Genomic DNA, 18,274 nt, shown 5'->3' with positions numbered 1-18,274 from the left:
ATTCAAAATGTGTGATATCTGACAGTTGTAGTCATCACTTCACGTGTGAAAAAAAAAACAGAGTTTAACTTATGTAAAGCAAATTATTATATCAATAGATGATGAATATTAGACAGAAATAACATGTCTCAAAATATTTAATGTATTCATCAAATTAATAAATAATTGTAATTTATAAGTTTACCTTTACTAAAAGTATGGACATGAACAATGTTTCAAAATATCAAAGGCTACCATTTTATTTTTTCTCTCTTTCTTTTCAGTACATGAAAAATGATATAAAAAATAATAATCTGACAGTATTGGGCAAGGAATTCTGAAATAGAGGGATGAACAAAATCAGAATTAGTTTAAGTGTTGAAGATAAAAACCTTATCTACATATTCATATCTATACTTTAGCTGAATAGTCAAAAATATGAGCAAGTCTTACACATGAAGCCTTTTCTCTCATCCATTTGTTAAGTAACTCAATTAATGTTATGAATAAAAGGATGAAGTTCACCTTGACTTCTAATTAGTACATCGTACTCCAAACCAATTCATAACTGAAATTATGAGTGTCACTGACATGGAAAGACTAAAAGTTAGATTACTAAAAAAAATGGTACAGTTAATGCCGGTTTTGATTAGATGAATCAAAAATCAAAATTAATCAGAGAGATGATGAAGAGATGTTATCTATGGTTTCTATCATTGTATAATATTTCCAAAAGCTGCATTTTAGTAGACAATGCAATGAAAGAAACCGATTGATTGAAATGGCAAACCAAGTCCATGCGAAATGTTCACCAACCCTAAACCCAATAGAGTCAAAGCAAGAGATGCTTTATAATAGGAACACACACACATTTTTTTTTTCTGGGGAGAAAGTCATGTCTAAGTTTTTTACTAGTAAGTTTAGGAGAGAGACTAGAATGGCACTGTTTGAAAAAAAATGTGTTTTCTGTTCCTTTATACTTAATTGCAATTACATTTAAATGCAATTAATATGATTATTCTCCAATCAATATTTAATAATTTCTATCTTCCTTTACATTAAAAAATTAGTATATTAACTACCATTTTAAAAGCTCAGTGGGGTTGTATTTAGAGTACTAGATAGATTGTGTTAGATAGCTGTATTTTATAAAAGTTCGACATTAGAATTCCCTGCAAAATACAAAGTCAATACATCCTGTGTCTGTAGACCTTCATGCCATACCTTTGCTGCCCATAGCACCAAATCATAACACAATGACTGAGGGGGAGGGGGGGAAGAGTTCCCCAACTTTTTGAAGTAAACCAGATAGATATTTTACAAAGCTTCTTCCACTTCTCCAAAACCCCTATCAGCAACTCTTTGGGCGGGGGAGGCGGAAATGACATATTGTGACAGAAATTATTTCAGTTACTTAACTGAGATAAGAATCAAATAAACAATTATTTGTTGCTGCTTCTAAAGTAGAAGAGATATCAATTTTGTATTTGGAAGTTCCTAGCAGATTGATAGTCACTTTAAATTTTCTTCTCCTTTCAACCATTCATTTTTCATGCTTAAAATTGATTTGTAATATTTTGATAACTGTCCACTTGTATGAAGAATGATTATAGATATGCTTTGGGTTTCTGCATCATCTATTAGAGCAGGGGTGTCAAATTTGTGTATTCACGGCATTGTCACATGATGTATCATGCCTTTTTCCCCTTTACTAAACTGGGCGTGGGCGTGGCCAGCATGTGATGCATCTGGCCCACGAGCCACAAGTTTGATAACCCTGTTTTAGAGCAACAATTACGTAAGCAAGTATGAAATTATTATATTTTGTACTTCATTTATATTCTCTGTTGCCTATGTTATACACACACACACATGCACACACACACACACAAACACACACACACTATATTGCCAAAAGTATTCGCTCACCCATCCACATAATTAGACTCAGTTGTGAGCGAATACTTTTGGTAATATAGTGTATATGTTTTCGTAGCTTTTCACGGGGGTAGGTATGTTGGTCTTGTTGTATTCGGGTCTTTTCCTGTGTAAGATTGAGATTGTCTTGGCAACGTTTCGGTGAGGTCACACTCACCATCTTCAGGCTGATAGATGGGAGGTATTGTCACGTTTATTCATATTGTGAGGGTGTTTTTCTATTTCGATGGCTTCCAGGATTATTCTCTTGTTGAAGAGTTTAGTTTTAGAACCAAAACCAAATTAATCTCCAAAACTGAATATTTCAACAAGAGACAATACCTCCCGCCCACCAGACATCTGGAAACCAGCACTAGTCAACAAATGAGTCCCACCCACCACCCAGGTCATTACAACACAAAAGAACAACGGGCACACAGCCAGCACCTCAGCCACAAAGGATGATACGAAACAGCCGACCAATCTACAAACATCAATTCCATCTACCAATCAGGATGCAACTACACAGCCAATCAACTGACTTACAGAAACAAAGCCAGCACTCCACACACACACACCAAGATTTATAGAGAGATAGCAGCTCCGACCATGCTTTACTCGCACAGGCACAAAGCCGAAAACACCAGCCTGAAGATGGCGAGTGGAACCTCGCCGAAACATTGCCAAAACAATCTCAATCTTACATGGGAAAAGAACCTAATACAACAAGACCAGCATACCTACACCCATGAAAATCTACGAATACACAAACACACACACACACAAAAGTATACATATATACATATATACACATATACATACAAACATACATACATACATACATACATACATACATACATACATACATGCAGATCTTGGTGTATTCGGGTCTTTTCCTGTGTAAGATTGAGAGATCTTGGCAATGTTTCAACGAGGTCCCACTCGCCATCTTTGGTTTTGTGCTTGTGCAAGCAAAGCGTGATTGGAGTTGCCCTCTTTCTGTAAATATTGGTGGGGTGTGTATGGAGTGCTGACTTTGTTGTGGTAAGCGGGTTGGTTGGGTGTGTTGTTACATCTTGATTAGTTGGAGTTGATGTATGCAGATTAGTCAGTTGTTTAGTAACATCCTGTGTGGCTGAGGTACTAGCTTTGTGCCCATTAGGCTTTTGTGCTGTAACGACATGGGTAATGGGCTGTATGATAACAACCTGAGCTCTAGTATAGTGATATCCTGAGTCCTGTGCTGCAACATCCTTGGAGGCTGGCTGCGTTGTAACATCCTGAGCCTTTGCGTTATAACTTTCTGAGTTCTGTGATGTAATGTCCTGAGCAGATGGCTGTGATGTAACATCCCGGGCTTTGATACTTTGATGCCACCATGGTTTGCCTTCTGGATGGTGGTTGCATTTCCTCTATGGGATAGGTTTGGGTTTGAGTCTGGTAAGGGTGATTGTTGGTGGCGTCGTGTGTTGTTCTGGGTCTGGTGTCAGTTTTCGTGGCTGGGACTCGTTTGTTGATTAGGGCTAATTTCCAGAGGTCCGGTAGGGGGGAGGTATCATCACATTTATTCATGTTGTGGGGGTGTTTCTCTATTTTTATGGCTTCAAAATCATCCAGATGCCCCAGGCTCTATGGCCTCCCAAGATACACAAAGAAGGAACACCACTCAGAACCATAGTCAGCTCCATAGGCTCCCCTCTTCAGAATCTTGCCAAATTTCTTGCCAAACAACTTCAGCCCTACACAGAATCCATCACCTCACACATACAAAATTCACTCCACTTCATAGAAACAATAAAGAAACATAACCTACAACCCAGCAACCTACTCGTGAGCTTCGATGTCATATTCCTCTTAACCCAAGTGCCTATTAAAGAAGCCTTGACAGCTATCCAAAACAAACAAAACCTCCCTAAGCACATCTTAGATCTGACCAACCACTGCCTAACCAACACATACTTCATCCACAATGGACAAAGATACAAACAGATAGAAGGAGCACCTATGGGATCACCCCTCTCACCCATCATCGCAAACCTATACATGGAACATTTTGAAACCAATGCCTTAGATAAATCTGAACACAAACCCAAACACTAGCTTAGATATGTAGATGACACTTTCATAATTTACCACATGGGAAGGAAAAACTGGACAACTTCCTCACAAACATCAACAGCCTACACCCCAAAATACAATTTATTATGGAAATAGAAGCTAATAATCAAATTCCCTTTCTGGATGTCCTAATCTACAAAAAATCCAATGGCTCCCTAGGACACACCATCTACCAGAAACCCCCCTCCCAACAACTGCTACTTAAACGCACAATCCGATCACCACCCTGCGCAGAACAATTCCGTAGCGAAGACCCTCATCTCCAGAACCAAACGCCTGTTTGGTTGTGGCGTCCTGTGTTGTTCTGGGTCCAGTGTTGGTTTACCATCCAGAAGCCAAAACATGGCAGCAGCACCGACTGCTGCACCCCCCCTCCGACCTCCACACAAAGCAAACTGACACATGCCATGAACATACGGCCAGACCGCAAACTCGGAGCCCGGGATGTTACATCACAGCCATCTACTCAGGACATTACATCATAGAACTCAGGAAGTTACAACGCAAAGACTCAGGATGTTACAACACAGCCAACCTCCCAGGATGTTGCAGCACAGGACTCAAGATATCACTACACTAGAGCTCAGGATGTCATCGCACAGCCCATTACCCAGGTTGTTACAACAAAAAAGACTAATGGGCACAAAGCTAGTACCTCAGCCACACAGGATGTTATGAAACAGCTGACTAATCTGCATACATCAACTCCATCAACTAATCAAGATGTAACAACACAGCCAACCAACCTGCTTACAGCAACAAAGCCAGTACTCCACACACCCCACCAATATTTATAAAGATGGAAGCTCCGATCGCGCTTTGCTTGCACAAGCACGAACCCAAAGGCACAAATCTAAAGATGGCAAGTGGGACCTCATTGAAACATCGCCAAGATATTCTCAATCATACATGGGAAAAGACCCGAATATGCCAAGACCTGCATATCTGAAAATCTACGAAAACAAATATCTTACTTCTTCGGGGAGGAAACCTTCCTGCTGACCAGGACCTATGAGAAACTCGAAGTCCGAAGAGTCACCATCTTTGTGACAAAAACGTGATCCCCACATGCTTCCAACTAAAATTCCATTCTAAAACCAAAGCCGGCGAAAGGATCCTGAAAAGAACTGAATTAGCCCTAATCAGAAACGAACTCCATAGGAAAATATTTCTACTAGACCAAACCAACAGGGACCTACTCACTATTCACCTCAAACTCAGTAATAAAATCCACCCAGCACTCTGGGACAAATCCAAACAACTAGCTCTCTGGAGAGCCAAAACAGAAACCTTCCACAAGACAGACACACACACCAACAAACTCCACAGACTAGAAAAATACCAGAAGCCCAACCCCCCTCCACAGCAACTCATGAAACAAACAGTACATAACATATCAGACAGGACCCTCACCAAAGTAGAAACCAATGTCCTTTCCAAAGGATTCAACTTTCCACTCGCCCCCAAACGCATCCCCACTGAAAACATCATATGCGGAGTTGAAGCTACGCTAACCAAAATCAACGCAGATGAAGCCAATAAAATCAGACTTGAAGTCACCAACGTCCTCTGCTCCAGTAATCCACCCAGAAGCAACTTACATAAAGAAGAACAAAAAGCACTCAACAACTTGAAGAAAGACAATAACATAATCATTCTCTCAGCAGAAAAGGGTAATGCCACTGTGGTGATGAACACATCTGACTACCAAGCCAAACTATCCCACCTACTCCAAGACCCCAATTACAAACCTCTAAACATAGACCCAACCACCTACCTGGAAAAAAACACCAAATCCAAAATAAAAGCCTCTCCCATCAGTGAAGAGATCCAGCAAAGAATCATCCCCAGAGAGAAATCATCCAGATGCCCCAAGCTCTATGGCCTCCCCAAGATACACAAAGAAGGACTACTACTCAGACCCATAGTCAGCTCCATAGGCTCACCTCTTCAGAATCTTGCCAAATTTCTTGACAAACCACTTCAGCCCTACACAGAATCCAACACCACACACATACAAAACTCACTCCACTTCATAGAAACAGTAAAAAAATATAACCTACAACCCAGCAACCTACTCGTGAGCTTCGATGTCATATTCCTCTTAACCCAAGTGCCTATTAAAGAAGCCTTGACAGATATCCAAAACAAATAAAACCTCCCTAAGCACATCTTAGATCTGACCAACCACTGCCTAACCAACACATACTTCATCCACAATGGACAAAGATACAAACAGATAGAAGGAGCACCTATGGGATCACCCCTCGCACCCATTATCGCAAACCTATACATAGAACATTTTGAAACCAATGCCTTAGATAAATCTGAACACAAACCCAAACACTGGCTTAGATATGTAGATGATACTTTCGTAATTTGGCCACACAGGAAGGAAAAACTGGACAACTTCCTCACACACATCAACAGCCTACACCCCAAAATACAATTTACTATGGAAATAGAAGCTAACAATCAACTTCCCTTTCTGGGTGTCCTAATCTACAAAAAACCCAAAGGCTCCCTAGGACACACCATCTACCAGGAAAAAAAACAACACAACAACTGCTACTTAAACGCACAATCCCATCACCACCCTGCACAGATTAACTCCCTAGCCAAGACTCTCATGTCCAGAACCAAACCCCTAGCCAACAAAGACCACCCGAAAACTGAATTACACACTCTACAAATGTATTAATTTCCGACAGATTCCAAAGAAACACAATTACTAACCTAATACAAAAGGAGACCCCCCACAGGAACCGAGACACAGAACAGGACAACGGCATCACCCTCCTCCCTTACATCCAAGGCACCACAGATAAAATCAGCAAAATTATCCACAAACGTAATATCAAGACAGCCTTTGGCCCTGAACAAAAAATAGCCAACATCTTAAGAAACCCCAAAGACAAGATCCAGCTAGAAAACCAAGGAGTCTATGAAATACCATGCAAAATCTGCCCAGCCACATAAATTGGACAAACTAATATGAGAATGAATGCATGCAACGCAGAACACAGGAACGCAGTCAGAAAAGAAAAAAAAACTTCCTCCCTTTTCCAGTACCTTAAAGCAACAGGACATGAAATTGATTCTGAAGAAACCAAATTAATCTCCAAATCTGAACACTTCAACAAGAGAATAATTATAGAAGCCATTGAAATATAGAAACACCCGTACAACATGAATAAATGTGATGATACCTCCCGCCTACCAAACATCTGGAAACTAGCCCTAGTCAACAAATGAGTCCCAGTCATGAAAACCGACACCGACCCAGAACAACCCAGGATGTCACCACCAATCACCCTCACCAGATTCAAACCCATCCCATAGACGAAATGCAACCACTATCCAGAAGCTAAACCACGATGGCATCACCAACTGTTGCACCCCCCTCTGACTCCCACACAAAGCAAACTGACACATGCCATGAACACATGGCCAGACTGCAAACTCGGAGCCAAACCAAAGCCTGGGATGTTACATCACAGCCATCTGCTCAGGGCATTACATCACAGAACTGAGGAAGTTACAACGCAAAGACTCAGGATGTTACAACTCAGCGAACCTCCCAGGATGTTGCAGCACAGGACTCAGAGCTCAGGATGTCATCACACAGCCCATTACCCAAGTTGTTACAACACAAAAGACTAATGGGCACACAGCTAGTACCTCAGTCACACAGGATGTTATGAAACAGTCGACTAATCTGCATACATCAACTCCATCAACTAATCAAGATGTAACAACACAGCCAACCAACCTGCTTACAGCAACAAGCCAGCACTCCACACACCCTCACCAATTTTTATAGAAAGATGGCAGCTCCGATCATGCTTTGCTCACACAAGCACAAAGCTGAAGACACCACCCTGAAAATGGTGAGTGGGACCTCATCGAAACGTCACCAAGATACTCTTAATCTTACAAGGTAAAAGACCCGACTACGCCAAGACCTGCATATACCCGTGAAAATCTACGAAAAAATACATGCACACACACACACACACACACAAAGACAAACAGACAGATAGATAGATAGAGATAATAAGAAAAATATGTGCTTACCTTAGCTACTTACATAAAAAATAAACCTTATAACTGAATTCTCAATTTCCCTAGAAGAGACCCAATTCAACTGTTCAGTCAAATCTGGAGCCACTGCACAAGACTACATTACAAATATGTGTGTGCAACTAATCAACTTCAATTCCCTCTTTCCAATTTAATTATAAAACATTGGCGGAACAGTTAAATATGTACCAAGTGACCTTTTGCCTCAACCTATCTGAAGCATTTACAAGGCTTCTGGCTTGGCAGTGATTTGTACAATCAGTTGTATTTTACAGACAGTTGGACCATCCAACAACATTACTATCAGAAGCGGTCATGACCTTAGCCTTTGCGCCAAGCTGCTGCTTGTGCAGCACAAGGAACTCCCAGTAATTAGATCTACAATACATCACATATAAAAGTGGGATAAGGTTTGATTGTGTGGTTGTGGACTTAATTATGCTTTTTTCCCCTCATAGATACTCTGTATTTAACTATCAGGTACATTTACTCATGATTTCGATTCATGGTTTTTGTCATTTTCCTATTTTCTTATTGTGCTGTAACTGATTTGGGAGTAGAAGTTAAGGGACTCTATGTCTCTTCTATACAGAATATTTTTTTTTAGTTGAGTGCTAAGTGTCTCTCCCTTTATCTGAAGTCTGGGTAGTCTGAGCAAACTGCCAAGCCTTTTCTATAGGGGCTATCATATTCTGAAAATAGCTTCCTTAAAATATATTTTAAGACAGAGAGAGAGAGATGAGAGAGAGAGAAAGAGAGAGGGGGGAGGGGGGGTTGGAGAGAGAGAGAGATGAGAAAGAGAGAGAGAAAGAGAGAGGGGGGAGGGGGAGGAGGGAGAGAGAGAGGGAGGGGGGAGGGAGACAGAGAGAGAGAGAGAGACCTGTTTCCCACAGAAAAGAAAACAAGGGGAGCCACAAAACCTGGATAGACATGGCTGGGGAGGGTCACGTGACTGTGTGGGAGCGAGTGATGCCAAGTTGGCTACGTCCGCTCATGTTTTGTGTCTCCCTGTGTTTTCTTTTTTCTGTTTAAGGTTGCAAACCTCTGGTATAGTAGTTGAGGTGCCTAAAAATTCTAGTCCTGCCTTAGGCATGGAGGATGGGTGAAAATTATTTCCTTCAATCCAACCCACCTCACAGGATTGCTTTGCAGAGAAAAGAGAATTATGTATGTCACTGTGAGGTGTATAAAAAAGAGGTGGGATGTAAACATAATGATTATTTTATATTCCTATCTTTTTTTTTCTTTATTGCATGTTAGCTGGAATCTGCCAATTGAGGCAGATTACAAAAGCTGAAAATACCCAAGTAACTTCCCTTTCCTTCTTGGATTGTATGAACTGAGGAATTTCCACACAATTCTCTTGAAATATTACCTAACTGTGGTGCTGAAGACAAAATAGCCATTAAAGTAAAGTAATTATAATAATAAAGTGGGAAGGATGGCATTGTTGTTACAGTATTTTACCTTCAGATCCTTTTATAACTACAACTATCAGTGGCTAATGTTAGAAGAAAAAGACACAATTTTACTTGAAATATGATTTCAACTGAAATGTATTGAATTTTTAATAATAAAATCAAAGAAATGTTTACACAAAATTTCCATTTTGCTTTCCTCTTTTTAAAGCAGATTTTAATTAAATAAAATTTGAAACTGGGATTTCTTTTTCTTTCCACATGATTCTAAGGTCCCTTCTATTAAAGATGATGAGAAATAAATTCAGATACCTTAGTAAAAACTGGCCTTTGATAAAAAGCACATTATTTATGATAAGTGAGTGGAAAACTCACATCATATCCTATTTCAGAGAAATCAGTTGCACCCTGCCAACCATCAAACTACCATGATATCAGCATAAATGCTTCATTTCTACAAAAGATATAGTGATCATCCATATCTGGTTCATGATTTAGATTAATGTCCATCCAGTTTTCATTTCTTGAAAACAGAAAATCTATTAATGTTAAATTTTAGAACATGAACAATCAATGCATTTCTAAATTACACCAAATTTCTAATTTACAATTATTGATTGAAGACTAAGAAGATAGAAGAAGAACATATCCATGGTCCAGAGGTGTACATCACAACTGAGTACTTGTTTTAAGTTTCCTTCAACAAATTGTCATTTCAGATCTTCGATGCTAATTCTATATTCCATAGTAACTCTATAATAATCACATGGGACAATTTCATTCACAATGTTTTTCTGTTCAGATGATGAACTGATGACTATCAGGTCCAAATAAAAGTAAAATTATCTGACACTATATGCAGGCATGGTATATGGTTATCATACAATAGATTGGAACCCTAATCAATGAATGTCAAACTTCAGGATGCTAACTAGACAACTTACCATCACTGCTTATGCAGACTACTTGAGGCACTTGTGTACCAGGTCCACAATCTTTCTCATTATCTGGAATACACTCATCCAGGCTCACTATTTTCCATTCATAGCAAGAAGGCTCTTCACACGGGATTGCTTCAACCAAATGAGGACAATTGCCAGTGCCTCCTGTAGGTTCATTTTTGATGCGACGTTTTCTTAATTTAAAACCTTAAGTTTCCAAAATAAGAAACAATTATTTTGGTTTTATATATGACAAAAACATTTTTAATCCATTCTACAACTCGATATCCTACAAATAGCTATTGTAAGATATTTCTTATAACTGCATGATAACATACAACTGGGAAGGTGAACTTGTCATTGTTTATCCCCCCAAAACCACAATAATATATCAATCATAGAAGACACTATTTTACTTATTATTGCCCAAGAGACAAGCAGTAAAACAATCCCCATAGCTTCACTACTTTTATTCTCACATCAGCCCTGTGGAGAAAGCTAAAAAAAGAGACAATACCATTTGATAACCTAGTGAGCATCAGGGTTAAGGGAAGACCTGTTACTTTTGTCTTCCTGAGTTTAATCCAATTTGAATTGTGATACTTTGATTACATAATCAAAGTTTAGGGATTTTCCATGTATTCTAAAACAAGCATTAATACAATTAATAGTGCTCAGGTAACTTGAACAACATGAGTAAGAAGTATGTGTGGAATCACAGGGATGTATTAAGAGGTGCCATGCAGGTCAAGTATGGCAAATGGGGAATAATACAAATAAAGAAGAATGCATGGCAGATGCATGGATGTTTGAGAGGTACTGCTCTGAACAAGGATAGCACATAGAGTGGGGGTCAGTGGAATAGCAATAGCAAAAGCACTTAGACTTATATACCATTTTACAGTGATTTACAGCCCACTCTAAGTGGTTTACAGAGTCAGCATATCAACCTCCCCACCACCACCAATCTGGGTCCTCATTTTAACAACCTGGGAAGGATGGAATGCTGAGTCAACCTTGAACCTGGTGAGATTTGAACTGCCAAATTACAGGCAGACAGGGGTCAGCAGAAGTTGCCTGCAGTACTGCATTCTAATCACTGTGCCACCGTGGCTCTTTGAGTTTGTCAGGGTGCCTGAGTTGCTTGTGTGAAGAGATGTTGCATGGGTCAGGAAGGCTGTACTGTATGTTGGTGCATATGAAGTATTGTGTGGGTCAGGGAAGGTGCATGGAGAGGCAGCACAAGTCAATGAGTGTGAAAGAGAGTGCCATGGACTAGAAAAGCTACGCACAGGTATGCCACACTGAAACTGGTAGAGAAAGTGAGGGATTCTGAGCCTGGCTGGAAAACTGTCAAATGACATTGAAAATGAAGATCATGTGATTCCAGCAATACCTCAGCAGTACAACAGCAGCAGCCGCTACCAGTAGCACTGACGCAGCACAACTTTCTCAAATTTCATTACTTTAGGCTTCAGGTGTCTCAAATCTCAGATATAATCTTTTACATTAGCCCAGTTGAGCTACTTTGATTCAAAAAATGTTGCCCTATAATGCTCTGTTTAGCCAAATTAAAGATCACAACAACTAGAGTTTTAGTAATAAATAGATTTTCTGAGGGGAAAATATGTTTCAGGATAAAAGAATAAATTGAGCATGAAAAGAATAAAAACCAACATTTAAGTTGGTAAGAGGAAAAGGGAAGGAAGAGAATGCCAACTTGGAAGAGAAGAATATTTTGAAAACCTGAAAATGTAGACATATAACACTGATAGAGAAAAGAAATAAAGAGGATTAAGAATGATAAATACTGAAGGAGGATATAAAGGGATTTGTAGAGATTATAATAGTTTACAAGCAGCAGCAAATGAAAGCAAAAAAGAGAAAAACCTAATAATGAGAGCAGAATAATTTTCTAATAGCTAAGAGGACACCTCAAAGACAATTGTGTAATATCTCTCTCTGCTGCTATGTATAAATTCACAGATTTTCCTTCCTAATGTTAGAATTTAAAAGAGTTTTATCTCTCTGGAGGAAGAGTGGTGGAAAGACTAGATCTCCCATCCATATTCCTTCTTATTCCTATACAATAACTGTCACAAAACAACTAATGAAATATTTATATAGGTTTGCTTGCTTACATGTTTCTCAATTAGGATTCAGTTCTTTTGTCCTTGGGGGGTATTATAGGAAGTCTAGATATTTTTTAAATTTCCTCTTCCAAAATAGAAAGAATGAGCTCTCATGCTAGAGAGGAACATAAGTAATTAATGCTTAGAGCAAGGAATTTGTACCCTTTCAATGTTACAATTCACCAGGATTAGTTGCACCACACTCCTGAATGTGGCATTTCTTTATTAGCAGGAAGATCTTCGTAGACTAATATGAAAATACTGTTTGGGTAAAGTATAATACAACTGATGGAGCAGGGGTGGGTTGCTGCTGATTTTATTACCGGTTTGCAACCCCTGAGAGCACCAGACGTGCACTATTCAATGTAAATTGTTCACGCATGCGCAGAATAATTTACAGTGAACTACGCATGCACAATCACTAAAAACCAAAACGGTAGCGGCCCAGTGGTGGTGAAGGAACCGGTTTGGGGGGCGTAGCAAGCCTAGGTTGCTGCCGGTTCTGCGACCCAGGCTTGAATTCCACTACTGTTCGGCTGAAACGGCAGCAACCCATCTCTGTCATGAAGATGTACTGTCCATCAAAATAAATGGAAAGAGAAACTATAAAAACCATGAATTATAAGAAGATCTAGAAAAGAAATAATAAGAAATTATGAATCAATCATAATCATAATCATAATAATACTTTAATTTATAGACCGCACCCTTTCCTAAACAGGACTCAGGGCGGTGTACAGTCATATTAAAAACAATGTGGATAGAAAAAAATATAGGTATACATAGATACATAGATAGACGGAGGAGGTAGGATATGCATTGTACAATAATAAATTAAAATTCGAATAAAAATTAAAAATTACCCTTAAAAACTACCCAAAATAAGATGTTTGCCAGGAGGTTGAAAGTGGGACTATAAATCAGCTAGGCCAGCTAATTGGAACAGGTAGGTCTTAAGTTTCTGTCGGAAGGAGCGGAGGTCGGTAGTAGTTCTAATATCGGGGGGGAGGTCATTCCAGAGGGTTGGGCCCATCACAGAGAAGGCTCTACTCCTGGGCGCCGCCCGTTGACACTGCTTAGTGGACGGTACCCGGAGGAGTCCCTCCCTGTGGGAGCGGATTGGTCGCAGGGATGTATGAGGTGAGATGCGATCCCGATTACACTGAAGTGTAATCATGCCTCAACCATGTATGCAGCAAAAATAACACTCAGAAAATCTACCTACCCTTTTTGGCTTGCTGGTCCTCACAGTTTTCAAACGTACACAGCCCCCATGCTGACCAAGCTGATACCTCACACTCTATGGGACAGGGGATGTGGCACAGTTGGGTAGTGCTGGGAGTATTGCCTGTGCAGAGTTTCCAATCCACAGGTTTAGAAGCTGTAAAAGACAAAACATGAAGGGTTTTGTTTGTAAACATAAGGACAGCTTTGCTGGGGGGGGGGGGCACGAAGACAAAAAAGTCAAGAAAGTGATAACTTCTCTCTTTAATCTTATCCAGATGAAACACAGCCAATGAATTCTACTAGGCTAAATTTACACAGCATTATGGAAAGTTCAGAAATGTCTAGAAAACCTAGACGGTCTGGTGCCATTTTTAAAAAATAATGTGGATTGTGGCAGTGGGCATTCTAAGGAAACAATGAGATTCATGGATCTGGAAACTGCAACCTGTGAAGAATGCCACCTCCAGAATGTTATTTGGATTATTTCACCTTGTACATGTACTTTTGTTAAAGTATCTCTTTATTTTGCCACCAAGCCAGATGACTGATTGATTGACTGATTCCTAAACCATTCAGGAACTGGTTGCCTGGAAGAGACTAGTCAAATTTATTAATCCTGCTCTCTATTCGTTAGCTTCTAGATTGCTGTTTGGTAGCCACATGAAGACAAGTCTTCTCTAAAGGAGAAATAGCCCTTTGAAATGACATCCTCTTTTGTATATGTCATGTTCTAGTTCTAATATGCTTTAGGTACTTTTTAAAACTTTTCCTTTGTGTCATTGTTCACATAAACCTAAAAGAAGTCAGATAATTATATTTACCATTTTTCAACTAGTAATATTCCAGTTTTTACTGTCTTTTATTTCACATTTTCTGTTCTTATTTCACTCTAGGTATGTTAAACTATTTCAATTATTTTAAATAAATGCTTTAAAAAATTAACACCTAAAATAATAAAAGCCACTAAAGAATTACATGCCTAGCAGCAACTTTTCATTCTTATGCTTTTTATAACAGCCTTCTAGTAGTGTACTTAATTTTTAATCTAGTAGTGTATTTAATTCCTAATCTGTGCATATTGGATCATCAATGCTGAAGTGTTGTTGCATGCACTTTTAATATTTGTATTAATAATACAAACTCTTTAAACTGAAAGCCCAAGTATTCCAGATGCATAGAAACCCTAACCCAGATGCAGATAAATTCTTTGATAGATCTGTAATTATAGCCCCAAAGTCTATTCATCTATAGAGAAATGACCCCTACAAGATATTTGATTGGAACCGCAGCGTGAATTACATACCTGTTATTTCAAAAGTGATGGATAGAAGTGGAGCAGCACTAGTTTTTGATGTTCTCTGGGACTGACTTTCTGAAAAAAATGTAGACAAAGACTCAATGAATACCAGAAAAGAAGGGGATAGCCCTAAATACAAATTATTTGACCCATTGTTTATACTTGAGGTATGGCATTCTCAGTGGAACAGTAGGATACCAACCCACACACACACACACACACAAAACCACTTACTGTTTTGTGACCAGATTTTATTTAGGCACTTTCCCCCTTCTAATAAAATATAGAGGAATCTCATTATAAGTATCTCTAATGAGAACATCCTGCTCCCTGCAGACTTATAAATTTAATGTTTGTCATTTTATTAGTTGAATCTCTGAGGAAATAAAAGGTTCCTTTCTATAAGCAGTCAATGATTTCTTAGATTTAAAAGCGTTTTTGTTTCACAGAATTTAAAAACCAGACAGGCTTTGTTTTTCCTATTACAGCCCAATGAAGATATATCTTACGCTAACTGATGCAAACAAAGAGGTCTTAAACTACAGAAATTCAGTCTTTCAGGTTAAAAACAAATTCATAGAAACCCATTTCTCCCAGTGAAGGGTTTGATTGGTTGCTGTTGTAGTTGTGTTTGCAAATATTCTATATATATCATCCCATTATCTTTTATAGAAATTGTAAGCAAAAAGTACAGTATTTTTACTTAAATCTCTGTATTACACTGAAAGTTAGCTACCTAGTCTTCTAGACATTCTTCCAAGTACATTATATATTGAATTATATGTAGATGAATTGGATTGTGGGCTTCTAAGCAAGATTCAGATAAAAATAAAATAAATCAATTCTCTGTTCCTGAAATATAGTATGTAGATTATTATTATTTTTAAGTGTATACAACCTAATGCATACAATACAATCTGAGTGTTTTAGATTATTCTAAACTTCAAACCACATGCATTGATTACAATTTGCGATTTAGAAATTATTTTACAATGTTATAGGAAAAACAAATAATATGATACTATATGATTTTTAACTTTTTTGATCATGCTTTATAGACACCCCTAAAGGTAAAGATTCCCCTCATACATATGTACTAGTTGTTCCTGGCTCTAGGGAGCGGTGCTCATCACCGTTTCAAAGCCGAAGAGCCTTTGAAGACGTCTCCGTGGTCCTATGGCCGGCATGACTAAATGCCGAAGGTGCATGGAACGTTGTTACTTTCCCACCAAAGGTGGCCCCTACTTTTCTACTTACATTTTTAAATGCTTTCGAACTGCTAGGTTGGCAGAAGCTGGGACAAGTAATGGGAGCTCACCCCGTTTAGTGGCACTAGGATTCAAACCACTGAACTGCCAATCTTTCAATCGACAAGCTCAGTGTCTCAGCCACCGAGCCACTGCATCCCACATAGATACTCCTAGTGGCAGGCAAATGAAATATGTGAACCATAATTTTTCTGATTCATAGCTAACATTATTAACTATGATGCCACAGGTTTTCATGAATGTCAAAGATCAAAAATATATTTCAGATATGAAATATAGTTTTAAAAGAATAAAAAAATCTACCTTAGAAGATTTAGCTTCCATGATAATGAGATGATCATACCTTTTTTTTCCTTGAGTGTATTTAAATAAGAGAGGAGATTTTCATTCGCTTGCACACAATACATCTCCCGAGTCTGAATCCCACCCCCACAAAGAGAGGTTTGATTTCCTCTTCGCTTATCCTGTTGGCTAAGTAAAGGGTCAATGCGACATTCTGTCCATTCTGTGGTCCTCCAGCCATATCTAAAGAACAACAATAATGAAAAAGGAGATAAATGCACAATGAAATAACATGAAGAATTCTTCCAGGAAGATGGCTCCCAATGTTACTAATTAAGTGGCTCTCTCTTCTGATTTCACAAAAGTTATTTCTTATTCTTAAGAAAAAAATAAAAGAAGATGGAAGAAAACCAGAGGTGGTATTCAGCCAATTCAGACCCGTTCACCTGAACCGCTAGTGGAAATCACAGGTTGGTCCGCCCACTTGACCCAGCTCTATGCCATCTTATTTAGGGACGTTTTCAAGCCATGCACATGCATGCAAGCCACACATGCGATCAAAGAGCATGCTTTGTTTTAATTACTAGCATTGAATTTTCAATTAGTTACAACGGATTGTAACATTATGTAAAATTAATGACACTGATTAATTAAATTTCAGATCCTACTGAAATGACTTTGACTTGAACATATTTGGAAGCCGTCGACTTGTGATATTATTTTGGCCTCAGATACTTTCAGTCCACTTAATTGTGCAAAAAACCATTAATATGGCAACTTCAGTTTAGACCTTTATATTTTAGGGATTTAATTTGGGACCGCCATAAACTGGCAACATGACAAGCAATTCTTGTTCAATGTCATTTGTGTTTACAAGTTGTTAAAGCATAATTAATGAACATAGAATTAATAAAAGTGAATAATTATTTAAACTGAATGCAGATCCTATTTAAATGACTTAACTAACTGAGTCAAGAAAAATCCCAGCGATTTAAAATAGGAATTATGTTGAAATGGCATTATAATTTTCTGCTAAATTTCCTGATGCTCACTTATTACAGTAGAATATAATTATGAGTGACCTTCTATAAGATTATACTATTTGGTCTGGCTAAAGCCAAAGGAAATATTAAAACTATGAGTTTTAGGCCAAATTAGATAATTATTCACAGAATAAAATATTATTATTATCTACAACTACTACTGCAAATTTCTGGTTGGGAAGAAAAACATTCTGGATCTGTACAAGCTGAAATCATAATTTGAAATTAAATAATGGTACCAAATATAAAATAATATCCAAGATATCTATGCTCTGAAAATGTTAAGGGTTGAATGAAAAATATTTTTAAACCTACATTTCCTTTTTGATAAGTGAAGTATGTGCTAGGTTTTTTGTTTTTACAATTTATGCACATCTTCCTTTTTTTTTTGAAAGACATATCTTCTATTTTTCTTTGTTGAAATGTATGTTTCTCTGTGTGTAACCTATTTACAATTTTTTCTTTGTCAGGATGATAACCAATTCTGCAGAAAGCTCCTACTGAGCTCAGCAGTGCTGATGAATGACAAGAGCGTGTGAGCTTCCGATCAGCCAGGGCACAACATTTCC

General features: G+C 38.4%; 1 protein-coding gene across 7 annotated transcripts in view; it reads right to left on the bottom strand.

The window, feature by feature from the left end:
• THSD7A (thrombospondin type 1 domain containing 7A) overlaps nt 1-18,274 on the bottom strand; it is a 342,001-nt gene that overhangs the window by 117,917 nt on the left and 205,810 nt on the right. For all 7 annotated transcript variants that reach the window (XM_081970895.1, XM_081970893.1, XM_081970890.1 and 4 more), the window contains 4 exons: nt 16,724-16,905; nt 15,119-15,187; nt 13,814-13,969; nt 10,460-10,663 (listed from right to left, as the gene is read on the bottom strand). In XM_081970895.1, coding sequence (XP_081827021.1) covers nt 10,460-10,663; nt 13,814-13,969; nt 15,119-15,187; nt 16,724-16,905 — 611 coding nt within the window. The remainder of the gene's footprint in view (nt 1-10,459; nt 10,664-13,813; nt 13,970-15,118; nt 15,188-16,723; nt 16,906-18,274) is intronic.

This window comes from Natrix helvetica, assembly GCF_964273705.1.
Source record: "Natrix helvetica genome assembly, chromosome: Z".
Taxonomy (NCBI): Eukaryota; Metazoa; Chordata; class Lepidosauria; order Squamata; family Natricidae; genus Natrix; species Natrix helvetica.
This window is presented reverse-complemented; position numbering and strand designations above follow the sequence as displayed.